Raw genomic sequence first — 18,684 nt, forward strand, 5'->3', positions numbered from 1 at the left:
GTTAAACTTTCAGAAGACAAGCCAACAGCCATCGCTCTGGTTCAAAATGAATTCTTCCCAAGTTAACGACAAAAAGGGAGAAGAAGCACCAGTGCAAGCAGGGGCAGGAGAGCTTGCACATATTGTGAAGAACTTCATGGGAAACTTGTCACATACAGCCAGATGTGTTCAGACAAAGTACAAGGAGGCCAATGTTCCTAGTCACTTTAGCTGACTTTCTACTAGAAGCTGCCATTAAAACACTTTAGTCAGCAACCTTCCAAGGCAGCTGTGGTTAGGATAAATGGAAAAAATTGTGATTTTCAGGATAAAACTACACCAGTTAGGTGGATGACATCAGTGAGTCCAAGTCTGAACATTTTTTAACCTTTTTCTATTAAGACTGAATGGAGTGATTGAATGCAAAGCGTGAAGCTAATAAACACACACTATCTGCTGAAAATTCAGCACGGAAAGGCTATTTCAATATTACAGTGTCTATCATATTTCACACTTCCGTCTATAAGGAAGTTGAGTGTTGACGCAAATCATCATTTTGATAGACACTGAGAAGGAAACAGCCGTGTACCTGAATAGGTTACCTACACAGCTTTAAGTCACCTTGCTATTTACATTGAGATGCATGTTTATAGAGGATTCATGCCCAGAATATCTAAATTTAATGACGTTATTTACTTAATTTTAACCCAAAAGGAAAACAAAACAAAACAAAACAAAACAATGTCTTGGGTGTTACTTTATCTCTTTGCAGACTATTCCTGTTTAACAGCTTTTATGAGAATAAAGGTTTTCTCCCACTAGAAAAAATAATTTGTGGAATAACAGAAACATTGGTAAATGCACTTTCTGCCCATTCTTCCACCATGTGCATGTTAGAAGAAAGTAGTACACAAATTAACCATTATTTTGTTCTTTAAAATACTAATATTCTTAGTACCCTCAACAGTGAGACAAGTTCCCTCTTGCAATTCCTTTAATCAATGAAAAAGTATTTTTTTTCTATCCCCTCTCCAGCTGATAAAGCCCCATGTAAAAGACTGCATTTCATTCTGTTTTCATATCTGTAATGCTCCAAAATCAGTGCAGTGCACTCAGTATACACCATCATAAGCTAAACCATAAACCTGGCTCTGTGTTCTTTGAATAGGCTATGGGAAATAGTAACAAAAGTTTTATGCTGTTTCCCAGTTTAGAGACTAGACTGATTAGGCTGTGGAGGTGTGTTGTTAGCATGTGTGGATAGCATGTTAACAGACAAAAATCAGCACTGTCTTCCTATGACTCTTGAGAACTGCTGTTTCTCCTTGCTTAGGTGTTTCATAGTAGGTAATTCTGCATAGGAAAAGTTTCTGAGCAACCGTTTTCTTTCCATAAGGTCCATTCATTAATGTGTCAGTGGCAGAAAATGTAATTGCTGTCAGTTACTACATGACTTCTAACAGCTGCTGAGAAGTATTTGCCAAGATAATTTACTTTGCACAAAATTGCCTTTACATGTTATTACAATAACAAGCCATTCCATTACTAATCAACTGCATCAATGCAGAGATCAATATAGAAAACTACCACATTTAACAAGCTAACGTGAACTCTTGATGGATCAAAACACAAGACATCCTCCTGTTGATGCTAGGTTATCATTTGTAAGGATGCAGCACTACAAAGGGTTAAGACAGACAAGACTACCTTATCTCACAAAAAGAACTGAGTCCATTTAATATATTTGCTGAAAAGTATTTAAAAAAAAAAATAAAAAAAAAATAAAAAAAAAAATAGTGAAATACTTGCCTAACCAGTTGCTAATACCCAAGGATGTTTAATTATTGAAACTAAACATGATAGATTTTTAGGTTTATCAAAGCATTGGGATTTTATTTAGTACAGAACGATACTCCCTGCTTTGCGTTTTTTTCAGTGTTTGTCTGCCATTGCATATTCATGTAGAACCTCATCTGCCTACACGATACATCCCATTTTGATGAAAACAATAATCACTGATTAAATAAGCAAGTGGAGTGAGCTGCAGAAATTATCAAGTCCATTACTCAAATTAGTGAGACTTTGGTTAAAAGAAAAAAAAACATCTAGATATTGGGCTGAATGGGATCTTTTTGTTTGTTTATAGCGTGTATATTTTACATAGCATATTTTATATTCAGCATTTTTTTTCATCATCTCTAAAATTAAATTATCAAGTTTTTGTGTAAAAGAATAAATGAAAATTAAATATAAGCATATATTTAAAGCAATCATTTACTTCATCTAATTTATACATTCCCACATCCATCTGAGATTGTATTTGTACAAGTCAGTAAGAAAAAGGATTTGCTCATTAGGTTGAGTAATTATAATAAAAAATGCTTACTCTCTTCCAAAAAAGTGGGAAGAAAGAGACCTTGAGAATGTTTCACATGAAGTAAATGCCTTCACAAGTGGAATTAACACTGATGCCTTCTCCACCCTGCTCATCACTGCAGAGCTTTACCTGCAGATCACAGAGAGTGTCAGTCTGGGGGTGTGAACCTTCCGTCTGGCCAGTGGAGACCCTCTGGCATGTGTGAAGAAATGCAGCTGTGTGCAGCACTCCCCTCCTGACGCATCTCATTGTGGGGCTAGGATCCTCATTGCCACATGCAGAAGGATAACTTGTGGGTGACACGTGTACAGGTATCAGTCTAGGCCAGGCTGTGTGCCAGGGATGGATCTACCCAGCAGATCCACCTCAGATTTTAAATCCATCATTGTGGGCTGTGTGTTCCTCAATCAGCTGCGACAGTCTTGCAACTTAAGACTCATGAGAAAACCTTGGTTTTCTGGCTACTGTTGTTAAGGTGACACTTTTTCAGCTTAAATGTTAAATTTTGGTCATTTCTCAGTTTCTGAAACGTAACTTGCACTTGCTCTGACTGTGTTCCCCATGGGCTGTGATTCACCCCGTTGCCCCACCCTCACCCATTTGTCATATCAGGAAATACGAGCCATTCAATCATATCTTCCCCACATCACTTTCAGAATCATCACATGCGTGGCAAAACACCAAAGAGCAGTTCACTGCAGGACTCAAGTGAAAACATTTCTCCCATACACTCGGCTCGCTGCTGAAGCCACCCTACCACAGCCGCTCTTTACAGGGCCACTTCCCAGCTCCACGCAGGGGAACGCATGGCAGGCATGCTCCCAAATGCAAAGGTCCAGCGTCTTCTGCAAAGCTCACCAGGCATCTTCCCGGCTGCCACACAACACAGTGACTATCCAACACTTCGTATTGATAAAGAAATGGCAAGTGCTCACGCTAAGCTTGCAAGCAACAGGAAACCTGACACCACCGCTCTGCCGCTGGAAAAAAAACAGGAAAGCCCTTTCTGAGAGGCCACAACGTATAGCTTAGTCACTCAATATTGGTATAGGGTCTTAACATCTCCTTGTTTAATTTGTGGCATAAACCTAGACAAGAAGTAGCCAACCATAGTCTCATATTGCTTTGATAGCAGATTGTCCTTCTGACGCAGCAGGAAAGATTTATCTGGGTAAAGAAACTTTTTTTTTCTCCCATTCCACACTTTCCAAGGAAAAGGTAAGAGGGAATATACACTCATCCAATGATGAGCTTCAATCTCTTAACTAGAGTTATCCCAAGAAATGAGTGGTTGGACCCAACTAGCAGAGGGGCCGTGCGGTGCTCTCTGTGTTAGCGATGCAACCGAGCGCCCTTCCTCGTCCCAGTGAGACCCTGCTGTTGAGGCCCTTTCAGAAACCTCATTCAAAAGTAAAGTGAATTAGAGTAAACCAAGCCCTTCCTGAAGCTCCTCATGGGCCTGCCACCCTCTTTGATCCTTGAGCTGCTGAATCAACCTGTCAGAGCGCATCAATTCAAAGGACCAGAAGGCAAAATAGGGAAAACAGGGTCAGGCTAATGGGATTTAACATTAATTCTGCACCAAGCCTGAGAAGATGGAAGAACAGGGCCTGGGGGGTGAAAGGGATAATGAACTGAGAGCTGATGGAAGGAAACTTAATTGGTTTTAACAACAGAAGGTCATATTTTGTTACCTTTATTTGGGTTGAGCAATAATTTTATTTTGACAATTTGTGCCAGCTGGTGACCTGCTCTACTCTTCACTGGAACTGTTTTGGAGTAAGTCAGTGAAGAATGCAGCACTGGGATGAGAGGCAGAAACGTGGCAGAGAGGAGGTCTGAGCATTAAAACTACAAAGGGAACTTATAGATCCATTAACTGATATAACTGGGGCTGATGAGAAGACAACTGGGAGGGTGCGATGCTGGTGTTCCCACTCACTGCTGTGCTCAACAGAGCTGCAATCAATACAGTCTTATTTAATCACGAGATCAGAAGAGAATGAGTGGTTCACTTCAACTCAAGGAAAGGCTATAAAAAAGGTGAGGGAATTTAAGTTAGGCAGTCTGTCACCAGCTGATCTCCTGACCCTGCCAAGCAGTACTGCCTAGCAGACAGGAGGTGACCTGGAGTGACACCCTGGCTGCCTCTCCCCTCCTGGGTTGCAACAGTTCACAAACCTGCAGGTTCTCCAGGCACTTTGTGATGATACGCAGCACTGGTGTCCCTTGACACACCACATGTACCAGTTACACATACAGAAGAAGGATTGAGTTGTTTCAGTCTTCAGCTATAGTTCTGTAACTGCCACCAGCAACATGACTTGAGCCCTGTGGGAACAGTTTCAGTGCCTACACATTACCACTTATATGGAGGTTTAGCAATGACACCGACCCTCATTGAGCATGCACAGCCACAGCCCCTGCAAGCCCTTGCCACAGAAACCATCTGGAAGCTACCTTGCACCTGACTGGCATGCCACATCCCACCTTCAGAATACAATGATCCAGGTCAGTGCTAAAACATCCTCCAAGGCTGCCCCAATTATTTAAAGCCATAATGTGACACAAATAACCAATCTGGCTTTACAGACCTTTCAGTCTATGCATCAAGAACGCACTGTTGCAAGATTACTTGCTAGAAATTACTTTGGGGCAGCAAACTTTTAAACAGAGATCAATTCTGTATTTGGAAAAGACTTGGCCCCAAACCAGTTCCTAATGTGGCAAAGAGTGCAATTATCCTGATGAAAGGTTAGGGATGCTTGTGCTACAGCTGGTTCATCAAGTAATGCTGAATGATGGATATAATTAAACAGTGTGTGGCAGAGTGGAATGTGTGCTACAGTGAACCATTTAGGGCCTCATCCTCTCTGAAACTACAGCATGAAACTAAAGCCTGGAACTACAGAAGCAGAGTCACAAACATAGTCAATGGTATTTATCAACACTATTTATATAAAGAGATATTCAGAAGTATCATATAAATGCATTGTGACTAATAGTGCTGTGCAGGATGAGCAGAAATTAAGTATTCAACTGTAATAAGGTACACCTGTAAAAGTCAGCTAGCCATTGATTCCACCTGGGATTGATTGCACAGCAAACTATGTCTTGAATTTCTGCATCACCAGGTCAAAGCTTCCACAATATCTCAAGACCTAAAGTTTTCACTAGTTGGTACTACTCAGGACTATTAAAAAACAAAACAAAACATCAACAAACCCAAACCAACTACAAAGAAAGAGCCACATTCTGCAGCACATCCCAAAGAACATGCACAGAAGTGATGCGTTCTCTTCTGATCCACCCACACTCTGCAGCACTGAGCATGCACACAGGTATTGCTTTTGGTCTACAGAGACATGAGAGCTGTGCCGGGCCTCCTCTGCAGCACTTACAGACTGTGGAAGCAGGGTTTGTTCCCTGCAGAAGAGAACAAAGGTGAAGGAGCCTCTTAAGCAACTCCCATGTAGGGGAGTGCACTGGAAGATCTCAGCGTTGTGCTTCCCACCTCTGTCCTGCAACCACCCTCCTCCATCTCACAGCCCCTGGAGCCTGTGGACTGGAGAACCAGCATGTGTCGTGGGCTTCGGGACTCCACTGAGACACAGGCAGACAGAGCAATGCTGGATGCCTCTGTACAAGTTGATACAGTATTTCCCATGAAAAAATCCCAAGAAGCAAGGCAGCTGGTGGCCAGCTGGCTCTCACCTTGCACCATGATTCTGGAGAAAAAGGAGTTTCCACTGGATCAGAGTAAGGGGAACAGGCAGTTGGGACTGTACACTTGTGCCACCCTTGTTCTGTAAACATAGTGGGTTATTACTGCATTTTATTTATACAGAAGTGCTTTTTAAAAAAATATCTGTTGTTCCAAAGCAGCTTTAATTCTGTTACAAAGTATTTCATTCAAATCAGTCCTTCAGCCCACTCACATACAGTAATCCTGAATAAAAAAATGTCAAAGTGAGTAATTTAATATCAAGACAAGACCAGAATTTACGTATAAATTGGCTGAAAAAACTTTAACATCAACTACCACTTAACTCTTACATTTTTAGCCCTATTTCAGAGGAAAAGAGTTCATCTATTCATCTCCTTTCTATTACAATATCACTACTAAAAGATTCAGAACAACGTTTTTGCTCACCCTTTAACAGCCTTTTGGTTCGCAACTATTTAAGAGTGACTTGGGAAAGGTATAACAACACATGTTGTTGTTTCATCTTCACTTTGAAATGCCACCAGATATTATTTTGCAGCTGTTTTATTGTAAGTGGCATCCTGAAATCTACACAAAAAAGTGTCTTAATGGCAATTCCAACAGATTTTTAATTTCCTGAGAGAATTCAGTGAGGCCACAAAGGGAGAGTGTGTTTAAAATGCAATGTTATAATAGGAATGCTTCCCTCTTTCGAGCAGTTTTAGCTTTTGGAATTTGATACTGATTTTACTGAACTTTCTAAAAGAAAAACCACCAAAACCCAGCTGAAGAGAGATTAAAGAGTTTCTGCTCATAAAACCCAGGCAAACAACACAAAGACCTGTTTCTCTGCAGCTTCTGTTACCCACCTCACAATTAAATCCAGAGAGTAAAAGCTGGTTGAAGCAAAGCTGCAGGAGAGCACACAGGAGAGAGTCACACCCAGGATTTCTTTAACAACTAGCATCCCACTACACTCTCAGACCCCACTGGAGCTTCTTGCCCAGGAATGCAGTGAGCAGCTGAGTACCATGGTAAGGGCTTGTCAGCACGGGAGAGCTAGCAGGGAATTCTGTTAATTGTGGATTTAAAAGTAAAAGAGCCATTCTGCACAAAGGACCCTTTTTTTGACTTGGTTACCCCAGACTATTTGTCCACAAAGACAAGTTGTAAATGAAAAACAGGTTTTGTAAATAGCCCTGGAGCTGCAAAAGAAAAATAGCTGAGCTGGCATGATTCCTCATACTGTTCAATGCCCTCCTCAGCCCCAACATATCAGTTACCCTTACAAAAATACTATTCTAGATATTATTCTAGCAATCCTGAAGACAAAAGGCATAACTGTGTTGCCTAGGAACATTATCACAACATTTGTACTGTGTCCAGTGAAAACTTGCATTTAACTCTCTTTTAGGAGATAGACCTTTTTTTTCTCAGTCATAAATAAGTAAAAAATAAATTGCATCCAGAAAGCAAATGGCAAACAGATGAAAACCCTTTGGCTCTTTGCTGGAGAACCTCCCTGTGAGCAGCACCAGAGCCAAGACAGAAGAGAAGAGGATACCAGCCAGCCAGCCCGGCAAGTGCTCAGATGCAGCAATGCCCATCAAACTGTAAAGCTTGGCATCTGGGGCTTTCATCTGCCAGGCAGTCCTCTGAGTGGTCTCAGATGCTGGCTCAGATGCACATAGGAAGAGATGAAGGGCTGAATGTTTAGCACTGTAATCAACAAGATAACGTGCTGCCAAGTACAAGGGTACTTTGAGTAATACTGCTATTCTAAAAATGTGCTTTATTGATGCATCTTTAACCTGCATGCACTGTAGAGATGCCTGGATAGCCAAACTAGTCTCCAATTTGGGGTGCATTTATTCCTGTCACCAGACTGAGGCTGCTATGGAGAATGTTTCAGAAGTACTAAATATTCAAAGAAGTTACTAAGAGCTGCAGATGTCACAATTCTCCAGAAGCAAAAGTTGTTTTATAGCCTTAAACCCTGGAGGGAAGGCGGAGAAAGAGTAACCTCAGCTGCTGTGCCTGCACAGAGAAAGGGTGGGTCTCCCATCACTAACATTTGCCAGGTTGAACAAAATCCTATGTTAACACCAGATGTAAATAAAATTTTTAAGCCACGATAATTTCAAGATTTCACCCCACCCATTTGTGACCATGTGCAAAACCACTGCCTTGCCAACCACTGATAATTTAACAGTAAACCAGAGAAATGGAATAACAAACCAAAAAGATAACTTTCGAAATTTATGTAAGTCTCAAGCAAATGTGCTGGCAAAGTGAGGAAAGAGGAGGAAACAAGGTTATTTGAGGGATTTAAGAAAGAAGCACATTTGAAATTCTCAGAGAATGCAGATTCAAGAGAAACACTGATAAAGTTCCTTTTTGGACAGGAAAAAAGATTCCCTGCTAATCATTAAGAGTGGATTGAAGTCTGGCTTGCCAGATAAAGATATTCTGAGCAAACAAAACCACATACAATGTCAGCAACAATATTGAGATAAAAACCTCAGGCGCTGGCATCTTAACAGATGATGTACTGCAAAAGCTACCTGCGCTGCACTCCCATCTAGATGTATAGATATGATTTACCAGTGCTTCAGTTCAGGATAACATTCGAAAGGGCACTTTAAAGAACGTGATATTATTTTCCTAGTGCCCAGTACATTATTCTAGTGGCAAGCCTGCATTTCAGAGCAGCATTGCAGAAGGTGGCTTTGTACGGGGTTTAAGGTTAAATTCAGCCCAGGAAAGTCAGTATCCTTTATACAGGCTTTCATGTCCATCACCAGCCTACATATTGCCAAGAAGGAAATATCTGTAAGAGGCAGCTCTGAAGTCTGAATCTCAGTGAGACATAGAATTTTCAATTTAAGTCAAGACAAACTGATGAGAAGTCAGAGAGAGAGAGTGAGCGGGACTGCCTTTTGAACCAATGGTTCTGGTGATCTTATTTGCTATTACACATCTTCCATCAGCCCTGCTAGCTCTGGGATTTCTAAATTCACAACCATCAACACAGCACAACTGGGTCTCCTACATTTCTCACAAAGACAGACCACTGTATGTGAAAGCAAAATTCTTTGTTTCACTTCTAAGAAGAGATTTTCCTGCATTTCCAATATTGCTTTTCAAGTCTGCATATTGCCAAAACTGAGAAGTTTTGCAAAAGCAGATGGACAGCTTGAGTCTGGTTTACTCACTCCAAGCAAACTGTAATCTCTCACTTTATTCTCCCAGTCACTTGCTTTAAGGGTTCTGTGATTTGGTCAACTGCCCGGGTGAAATCTGGGCAGGTCATGGTAAATTTGACAGAGCAAAAATCATCCTAGATGCAGTTTACATAGAGAGGTAGTCACCCATGTTTTGCAGTGGATGAATCTGGGCCAGTGGCTGAAACAAGGAAATTGATGTTCTCCCAGGTAGTTCTGGCATCTGAAAAACAACTTGAAAAAGTGCTGGAGGATTTTTCCCAAAGGTTGAACTTCTTTCTAAAACCTGTTGGTGTTGTAATTATTTCCATGTGCCACTAGAATGAAAACCTGAAGATGTATTCCCTCTACTCCCACCTTTTCACTCTTGGCAATCACTTTGCTGCCCAGGGACCTTGTTCAGAAGTCATCACTTTCATTTCATATTAGCCAATACTACATCTGGCTGCTCACAGAGGAGAAGAATTTTAAATAATTAATTTTCCTCACAGTCACTTTCTCTTCAGTTTCCTTTCTTGATATCCAAAGGCAGCAGCTCCAGTACAGCCCCAGTGCTGAACTTGGCCATTTAAGTTACAGATGAAAGCTGTGAAATGACAGATGAGTGAAAGGACAGCTTTATCACTTCTAGGCTAACTACCATATTGGGATTTGGCAGGCTTTCAAATAACTGGTATGTTAAAACTGTTGATTTTGGGTGGTTATCTTTGCTAACAACTCTCCTGAAGTGTCCGGAGTGTTGGTCTGCTGGAGGAAACCCAGGACCAAGAGTCCAACTGCCTGTCTGCTTCTGGCTGACTGGGCTGGAAACATTGACCTGAGAAGAAGGTTTACATACTTCAAGGAGCATCCCTCAGGTTTCTAAAAAAGCATTTAAATCTTTAGATGAATATTTTTATTTAGCTATAACAAAGTTGTCTTGGCCATCAGAGGACAACACAATGAAACAAGAACAGGTTAGTCGATAGTTCTTTGCTAGCTCATTTTTCTTCATTTCTGAGTGTGATTCTGACTGACAATGATGATCTCCATAAATGACACCAAATTGGCACCTGCTTAAAGGACCAGTCCCAGTCACATCATCCCATATACTCCCTGGAGTCTGTAGCCACCCTTCTCCAGGTGCTATATGTATTACAATACACACTTCATTCAAGCTCCAGACCCAAACCTCTTCTGAATGTGTCTGTTTTGACCAAGTCTTCACAAAACAGGCTTTTGTGGAAAATACAGATGTGCAACCTTTATTCTAAAGTAGTGCCAAACAGCAAAACAGAAAGGGTTTCACAAGTAGTTTCACTGGGTTTCTTTTAAGGTCCTCTTGTTATACCTGATTGCTTATAATTGAAAATGTAGTCGTATCTGCATTCCTGGCTCCATCAATCAACCATTCTTTTTTCTTACTATTATGAAGCACTACTCAAGCTTCTACTAATAATTTTGCTTGACCTTTATTAAAGACCAAGCATTAGCTGGCAATTATACTTGGTGATCCGTTTGGTGACTGAGGCTCAGTGATTTACTGTAAATTATAAATAGTTCAAATGTTTCATTATGTTTATTCTTTATACAAGCTTTGTGGCCAGGTAAGCACTGACATGACATTCACTGTTAAATGATCTCATTAAACTTCTTAATTTAAGTGGTGCAACACTTCACCTGACACATTATCCAAGGACTCCTGCAATGCACATTAAACATTCAGCATCAATAGATGCTCTACCATACTTCACCTTGTTGGGAGTGAAATTTCAGTCCCTGAACATAAGGTTGACTACCTGATGCTGTTTGTCAGAGACAATAAATAATGCAAACAGATACTCATGTAAAGTAAGAGGTTAAAGACATCAATAGCTTTCCCACAGAGTTTTGAAAGAGGCTCTCAAAAGACTTTAAATAATGAAAAAAATGCCACTGAAATTAAAAAAGTTAAGGAAAAGGAAGGAACCTGCCAGTTTCTTTATTTTCTTCATGAACGCATGACTGAGAGATGATTTCTTGAGAATTCTGAAGGCCTGTGCCCTTTTTTTATTCACAACCCCAGAGCAAAAGGAGGAGCAGTCACACAACCTCCCACCTCAGAACTGCTTGTAGAGGTTTGTTTTTAGCCATTTCATCCCTTGTTTTCCTGCTGAGAATATTCAACAGAGCTGAATGGAGTCAAGCTTGGATAATGCGTGACATCATTTCACTTAAGCCAATAAATAGCATATTGCCTCATGACTAAAGGGAAACACAGTATTTTTGTTGGAGGCACCTCTATGTCCGGACTCTGTGTACCAGCAATTTCTACTGCAGTAACAACTAAAAGCACATGGATTAGGGCCTCCTTTGTGCTTGTTGCTGGACCTAACGACTCCACAAACTGAACATTAAGGCATGAGAAGGAATAATAGTGGTATCTGAATTTTCCTGGCTTGCACATATTTTATTTTACACATTTTTAATTGTTTCCCTCACAAAATGAATGATTCTAATATTTTTTTTTTCCCACTCTGCCTTTATATTGTATGATCCTTGACATCTGCTTCTGGATGTCTCTTCTGAAAGATGAAGGGCTCCTAGCAATTGTAATGTAGCCTGTGAACATACCAGACTGCTCCCTGGACAGATTTAGGCTTCATCATATAGTATTAACCCCACATACTGAATGTGTTTTTCTGACTTATAAGGCTGGATTAGCTTTTATTATCAGAAGAGAAGCAGTAAAGTTTTCAGTGTTACAGATGGAATGGCAGATGGGAAGCGAAAGCTTAATGTGAAGCAGCTCTGGATAAAAACTATTAGTCCACAAAATTCATATGTTCTTATGCAGGAAAACCTAGCAAAAACCACTGCAATATGACTAACCAGTGAGAGAAGTGTAAACTGCCCCTAGCCCATTACTTGACAAATCATGGCATGAGGTCTGAAAGAAGGAAAAAACTCCTCAAACACCCTTTTCACTATTTCTTAGAAAAACAACCAGCTCTCTATGAAGTATGCAGAGAGGTAATGCCTTCCTAAAGATTATATACAATATTAATTTATTGCACCTCCACTATGAAAATGAAATGGATTCATACATATATTTGATGAGATAACATTTTCCAGGGTTTATGGCTATAATATTCCATATTCAAAATAATTTAACAGTACCTATAAGTCACTGTCATTAAACTTGTAGCACTGAAAAAGGCTTTTTACTTTTTCTTGAAGTGCATAGTGTAGAGAGGAAGCACATTTCCATCAGTTCTGGTAACAGAATACTTTGACAGAAAGGGAAGTGAGCACTTCAGATGACTGCCCAGTTGCCAAAAACCCACCACGCAGCTCCGAGAGTGGCTGCAACAGGCAAGCGTGACCTTCAAGAATTTCCTCCATGAAGAAACAAGCACCTGGAAGCTGAACAGCACTTGTTTAAAGTTTGAATGACTGCAAGAAACCACGGCATTATTACAAAGAATTCATTAACACCAAACTGGCTACATTCTACTCAACAAATCCTGTCCTTGTTTATGGCCATGTCTGTAAGTGGCTGATCCCATTTGGCATTGTGGTTTGACTTGTTCCACTGGGAACTAAGAGCAGTTGAGACTGCCACAGGTCATGGCCTCAGCATTACATGATGTATAGGGTGGACTCAACACCACAGAAGGATAACTGGATGCATCCACTGGAAGTAGTCTATAATAATACCAGACCTTCAGCAATTATTCTGCTACAATTTATCTTACTTGATTCAAAGTGCCGTCGCCTTACCTCTTCCTTTATGGTCCTGCATTAGTCTACTTTTTATTATCAGTGCAGCATTTCTCACCAGGAAAGTGAACAATATGGAACTACATACAAGCAAGATAATATGTCAAAATTGTTAGGTCCCTTTCTGTTGGACAGCACAAATGTTTAAATCAGATGCAACACAAAATATTGTGATTTCTTAATTCAAATCTCCATGTCCCATTATCAATGCAGTATCTATGCGTCTTGTGCTCTTCCTTAATTTTTCTCCCCTAAGTGTGTTGCATTTCACCAATGGTGCTTAGCAATGGGGACCAGCAATAAAGCCTTTTGTCAATTCTCACAAAATCTTTCCTAAGGCATACATTCATGCTTTTTTTCCTTTTTCACTTCAGTGAGGATTTCTGTCCGAGCAGCGGCTTCAGGAAGGGACCCATACTTTGAGAGAGATCTTGCAGACACCTAATCAGTGAAAGGCAGTGAAAGCATCTAATATATTTATTTTCTGTGAGTAATAAGCATGTTATGTCATCATTCACCAGAAAATCACCCAAGAAAATTACTTCCCCTTTCATCAATTCATTTCAACACACAGGGAAACAGAAATCACAAGGAGAATTTCCTCTTTCCCTCTTGATATAGCCTAAACTCAACAGTTTAAGGACACTTGGTTTTTTTTTGGGGGGGGGTTGGGTCTTTTTTGGTTTCTTTTTGGGGGCTGTAGGTTTTTGGGTTGGTGTTTTTTTTGGTGTTTTTTTTGTTTTGTTTTGTTTTTTGGATTTGGACTATCTACTTCTGCACAATGTAGTTAACCTTACGGAATGCAGCTGTGGGACCTGGGTTATGTAAATCCAGAGAGAATATAATTTCACTTAAAATCACAAGCCTTGTCATGTGATGGTGTGTGAAGTTCTTTGCCTGGTGCTATCTGAATAAAGGTATTCAGGCAATGGTTGATACTGAAGATATAATTGACTCCTAGCAACTTATTTGCCACTTTAGCTACCATTATCCTCTGCAAAAAAAAGTACTAACTAAAAAAAAAAAAAAAATAAAGGAAAAGGAGGGCATTACCTTCACTGAATCTATATTCATATCTTCAACTCTTCCTCAGATATCAAATCAAACTGTTGATCAGAGCTCTGGAAAGGAGGAATCTTTCCATGCCTGGGGTCCACTTGCTGAGCTCCAGTACTTCCTACTACTTTACTCATCCTCTCTTGCAGATGTCCCTTACTGGAAATAACAACTAAATAGAGCAGCCCCTGCTTCCTCGGTATAAGTGAAGAACCAGTGCTGCTAGCCTGCTCACAGCCACAATCCCTCTTAGGTAAGCAGCAGGCACATGGGGTACAGTAAGGTGATCTGAAAGCCTTGGCTAAAGTGTGGCTTTCAGACACCAGCCTCATCAAGAGGAGTCTTCTGCTGTGAGACAGAAGAAACTGCCCCTCTGACCTCTGTTTCTTTCAGCACAGCACAGACATGTCATTCCTTATATCCTTTGATACATATTTCCTTTAGGAACAAAACATGGACATTCTTAAAACACTCATTGTACCTGATTGGGTAGTCAGCAGCACTGAGGTTAATGAAGAAATCCCATGGCCAGTCATTCATCTCCATTAAGTCCCTCATGGTCTGCAGATAGGTGGACAGAAGACTTGCTCCTCCCCAGATAGTTGCCATTCTCCAAGAAGTGACTCTCACATTTGGATACTGGTTGGCAAACTGGAGGACTTGCCGGTGCAAATAATTGGATCTCTTTACAGGAGAAAAAAGCAATACATTCAAGTTACTCCATCCAAAATAGTCCCTAACCACCAACTCTACTTCTTGACTCACTGAGTGTTGCCATTGCTTTGCCCTCACTTACTGTGGCGCACAACCTTCTTTTGCTAAATGCTAATTTGTAAATGTATAGAGACCCCTGTTTAGGTCTTTTTATTACAACTACAGTAATCACTAATCAATGTAACTAGCTCTTATTTATCATTTGTCATCAGTAGATCCCAACGGGCTTTTGTAAAGGACGTGACTTTTACTTCACACTGTAAAAGGGAGGTAGTAAAGCAAATTGCCCAAGGCACCTTGGGGTCAGCTCTCCATCCAGTGGGCAACCATTATCAGTCTGCATCAACTTAATTACTGTTAACTAAATGTACAACAGACAGACATGGATAGATACTCATAGACACATAGGGAGAAATGAAGTCTGTTACACTGAGAAGACAACAGGAAAGAGAAGGAAAACAAAAGAGGCTCCAAACACCTAACAGATGGAGAGACAAAATGTGACATGCACTCTGCAGCAGAGGTGAAGAGAAGATGAAGAAGATGACAAAGATGGGTAGACTGACAGATGGTGAGACAGGCAATTTATAACCAGTGATATATTACCTTGTCAACATGAATGTAATAAAAATGGTCTTTATGGTAAATAGCCTTAAACATGCGTTGGAGCTGCCGAGAAGCTCTGCCATGAACAACCAAGACAAATGCGATCCTGACTGGGTTGGCTGGCATGTATTCTACGGAGTCCTCATCCCACTGTACATTGTTGTTGGCTTTTCCTGTTCAAAAACAAAACACAGGAGATCTCTGAGTGTATCCACAGGGCAGGGGTGCAGAGAGCAGTACACATTTCACCTCAGCTCTTTCTTCAAAAGCAGTTTCTAAGGAGACGTGAGAAGTCATGAGAGGTGCCAGCCTGTGGGCCATCAAGATTGTACACTTCTCCTCCGTCACTGTACAGGGTCATCACCCCATGGGCAGCAGCCATGCCAGCCTTCCCATGCAGTCCCTCCTGAGTGCCTCAACCTGGACAAGGCTGCATCAACATGGATAAGTACCCCAATGTTTATGAGTTGGACCAAGCCCTACCCGGGTACACACATTTGCATGTTCAAAGGAATCACTTCAAAGTTTCTAAGAACTGTTCAAAGTATTCAAAAGATGTCAAGGCCAACTTCTCCCCTGATCCCCCAGAAATGAAACCCCTCCATTTATCAAAAGATGCTTGCTCCTGGGATCAGCACAGCTCTGCTGAGAAGCTGGTGAAACTCTGCTACTTAACAGCTGCTGAAGATTATCTCAACTGATAGCATTTATTTGTAACAGCAGATGTACCCTGGAACATTTAAATGGCAACCTGCATATCTTCACTTCTTCATGTAGAAGGGCTTTTGCAATCCTGTTTAGATGTTATGTTCATTTTTATTTTAACTGAGGAATTTCTGGTCTCCATTTTCTAAAGCAAACACCACAGTGTAAGGTTAAGACAGGATGTGCTGATTAACTGAAGAGCTAGAAGGACATTTTTAATCAGGAATTTAAAGTGCTTTGTTTTTAGTTTATGTATCAGTTCTTCAACTCAAAAACCTGAACACAATGTAAGAAAAATATAATTTTATCCAAAACCTGACATTCATTCTTCAGTTAAACAACATCTTGAGTGTTCGGACCTTGTAAAGGACCTTTCTCAAAAAAAAAAAAAAAAAATTTAGGAAGAACCTGAAATTTTGAATATAAGCAGAACAAGGAAGGAAAGTACCTCAAAGCTTAAAAAACCCTCCTGTCCCAATTTTCCTTCTGCATTTTGATTTTTTAAATGAAAGGCAATATCATTGTCTGAAAAGTTACCTAGTCTCTTCTTGTGCCCCACCCCCCCACCGGTACAATTTTTTAAAGTCCTAAGATCTGAGTTGTTACTTTGGTTTCTTTCCTCTAAAAGAGAAATCCATTTGACAGTCTTGGAAAGTCTGAACTTCTGACTATACTGAAAATATGTATTTAATTTTGGGAAATGCATGTGAACACAGGCAGGACTCATGCTCATTTCCCACTACAACTAAAGGTTTGGAAATGGCCATGCATGAGCTGAACCACATAAAAGCAGCAGCTGTGCAACCATGTGCAAGAACATTAATGCAGTTCCCTTCAACCATATGCAACACTTTGGCCAAATAGGACACTTCACACTCAGTGCACACCTATCTTCTCAACAAATAACCAGCTCAATAAAACTCCCTGGCCAGGCTAGCAACCACAGGCAGGACAGGACTTTAACCTGCTTTGTTTGAAAGTTATGTCTCCCCTGCCCTCCCAGAAAAACATCAGAATTGGGTTTTACATTATTTCATAAGAACTACTAAACACCTTTATTTTTTTCCTCACCATCGGAAAAGCTGTTTTTAACTACCTTCCCTAAAACAGCCTGGGGAGCCAATTAGGTGTTCAGGTGAGTTAGAAATAAATTGATGCCATTTAGAAGATTCCAGGTGTCCAGGGCAGATAATCATAGTATTAGAGGTTAGAATTTCCTAACTGACTCCAATTAGAAGGGGACTCAGGAAGAGACCCTCAGCAAACTTGGGAGTGTCAGAGGTGGATCTTCTAACAGCTAACAAAACCCTCAGGTTTGAAAGAAGCATAAAACTCTGAGGAGCGCTAGCTCAACCATCCTCTTTTCAACTTGTCATAGATCCTCTCTTTCTTCTTAAAAACACGAAGGAGTCTATCAGGATAAGTCTGTAGTGGTTTGAGCCGGGTTAACAGCCAACCACCACAGATGGTCATGAGCAAAAGGCAGACTCGTTAGGGGAAGAACAAAACCCATACATTTATTACAGATACTAACAACACGTAACAAAGTAGGACAGTGAGAAGCATTGCCACATCTTGAGAACACCTTCCCCCCACCCCTCCCTTCTTCCTGGGCTCAGCTCTGCTCCCGACATCTCTACCTCCCCCAGCGGTGCAGGGGCAGGGAATGGGGGGGATGCAGTCAACGCTGCTGCTTCTTCCATCTTTGGTGAGGGGAGCTTCTGGAACTTGTCCCCCCTTGCTCCATCGTGGTCCCCCTCTCCCAGAAGACAGTCCTCCACAGGAGTCTCTCTCCCACAGCTGCAGCCCTTCCTGAGCTGCTCTGGCGTGGGACACCCCCACACGCTGCAATCCTCCCAGCGCTGAGTTGCAGCAGTGGGGTCTACTTTTTCCCACAAGACCCCGGCCTTCTTCAGGCACAGCACCTTGATCATCCAGGTGAAAACAAACACAGGCCATAAATCAATGTCTGCTCCACTGCAGATCTTCATGGGTGGCAGGGGGGGCCGCCCTGCCGTCTCCCCACAGGATACAGGGGGGTCTCTGCTCCGGCACACCTCCCCCCTCCTTTCTTCCTCCGTTCCTCCACTGACCTTGGTGTTCATGCAGCTGCAGCAACTCCTCCTCACAAGTCCCACTGCCCATCATCACGTCCCTTCTGAAATACGTTATCGCAGAGGTGCAGCTGATCGGCTCAGTTTCCAAACAGAGGTGGGGCAGACTTGGAGCTGGGGGAGCTTCGAGAAGCTTCTCACAGGGGGACGCCCCTGCAGCCCCCTCCCCCGCCACCAAAGAAAAAAACGCCACCACTCACTCAACCCAGGACAAAGTCATACCCAGCTTCTGCAGTAGTGCCTTTTTGGATGCCCCCATGCTCCTCCCACCTCCACATACCCACCATCTCAAGACTTCTTTTGCAGGCATTGGGGACACAATAGGCTTGCACGAGGTTGCAGGACAAAACTGAGGTTGCACCTGGGCACAGTTATCAGATAACATGAGTACAGCCAAAAAGCCCACTGTACCTACCAAAACACCTACAGTTATTAAAAAAAGATGCTCATGTCTGTTCGATA

At 41.5% G+C, this 18,684-nt stretch overlaps 1 protein-coding gene across 3 annotated transcripts in view; it reads right to left on the reverse strand.

The window, feature by feature from the left end:
- Positions 1-18,684, reverse strand: part of XYLT1 (xylosyltransferase 1) — a 207,004-nt gene that overhangs the window by 54,829 nt on the left and 133,491 nt on the right. For all 3 annotated transcript variants that reach the window (XM_042798416.1, XM_042798417.1, XM_042798415.1), the window contains 2 exons: positions 15,404-15,576; positions 14,565-14,767 (listed from right to left, as the gene is read on the reverse strand). In XM_042798416.1, coding sequence (XP_042654350.1) covers positions 14,565-14,767; positions 15,404-15,576 — 376 coding nt within the window. The remainder of the gene's footprint in view (positions 1-14,564; positions 14,768-15,403; positions 15,577-18,684) is intronic.

This window comes from Tyto alba, unplaced genomic scaffold, assembly GCF_018691265.1.
Source record: "Tyto alba isolate M040663 unplaced genomic scaffold, T.alba_DEE_v4.0 Super-Scaffold_28, whole genome shotgun sequence".
Lineage (NCBI taxonomy): Eukaryota > Metazoa > Chordata > Aves > Strigiformes > Tytonidae > Tyto > Tyto alba.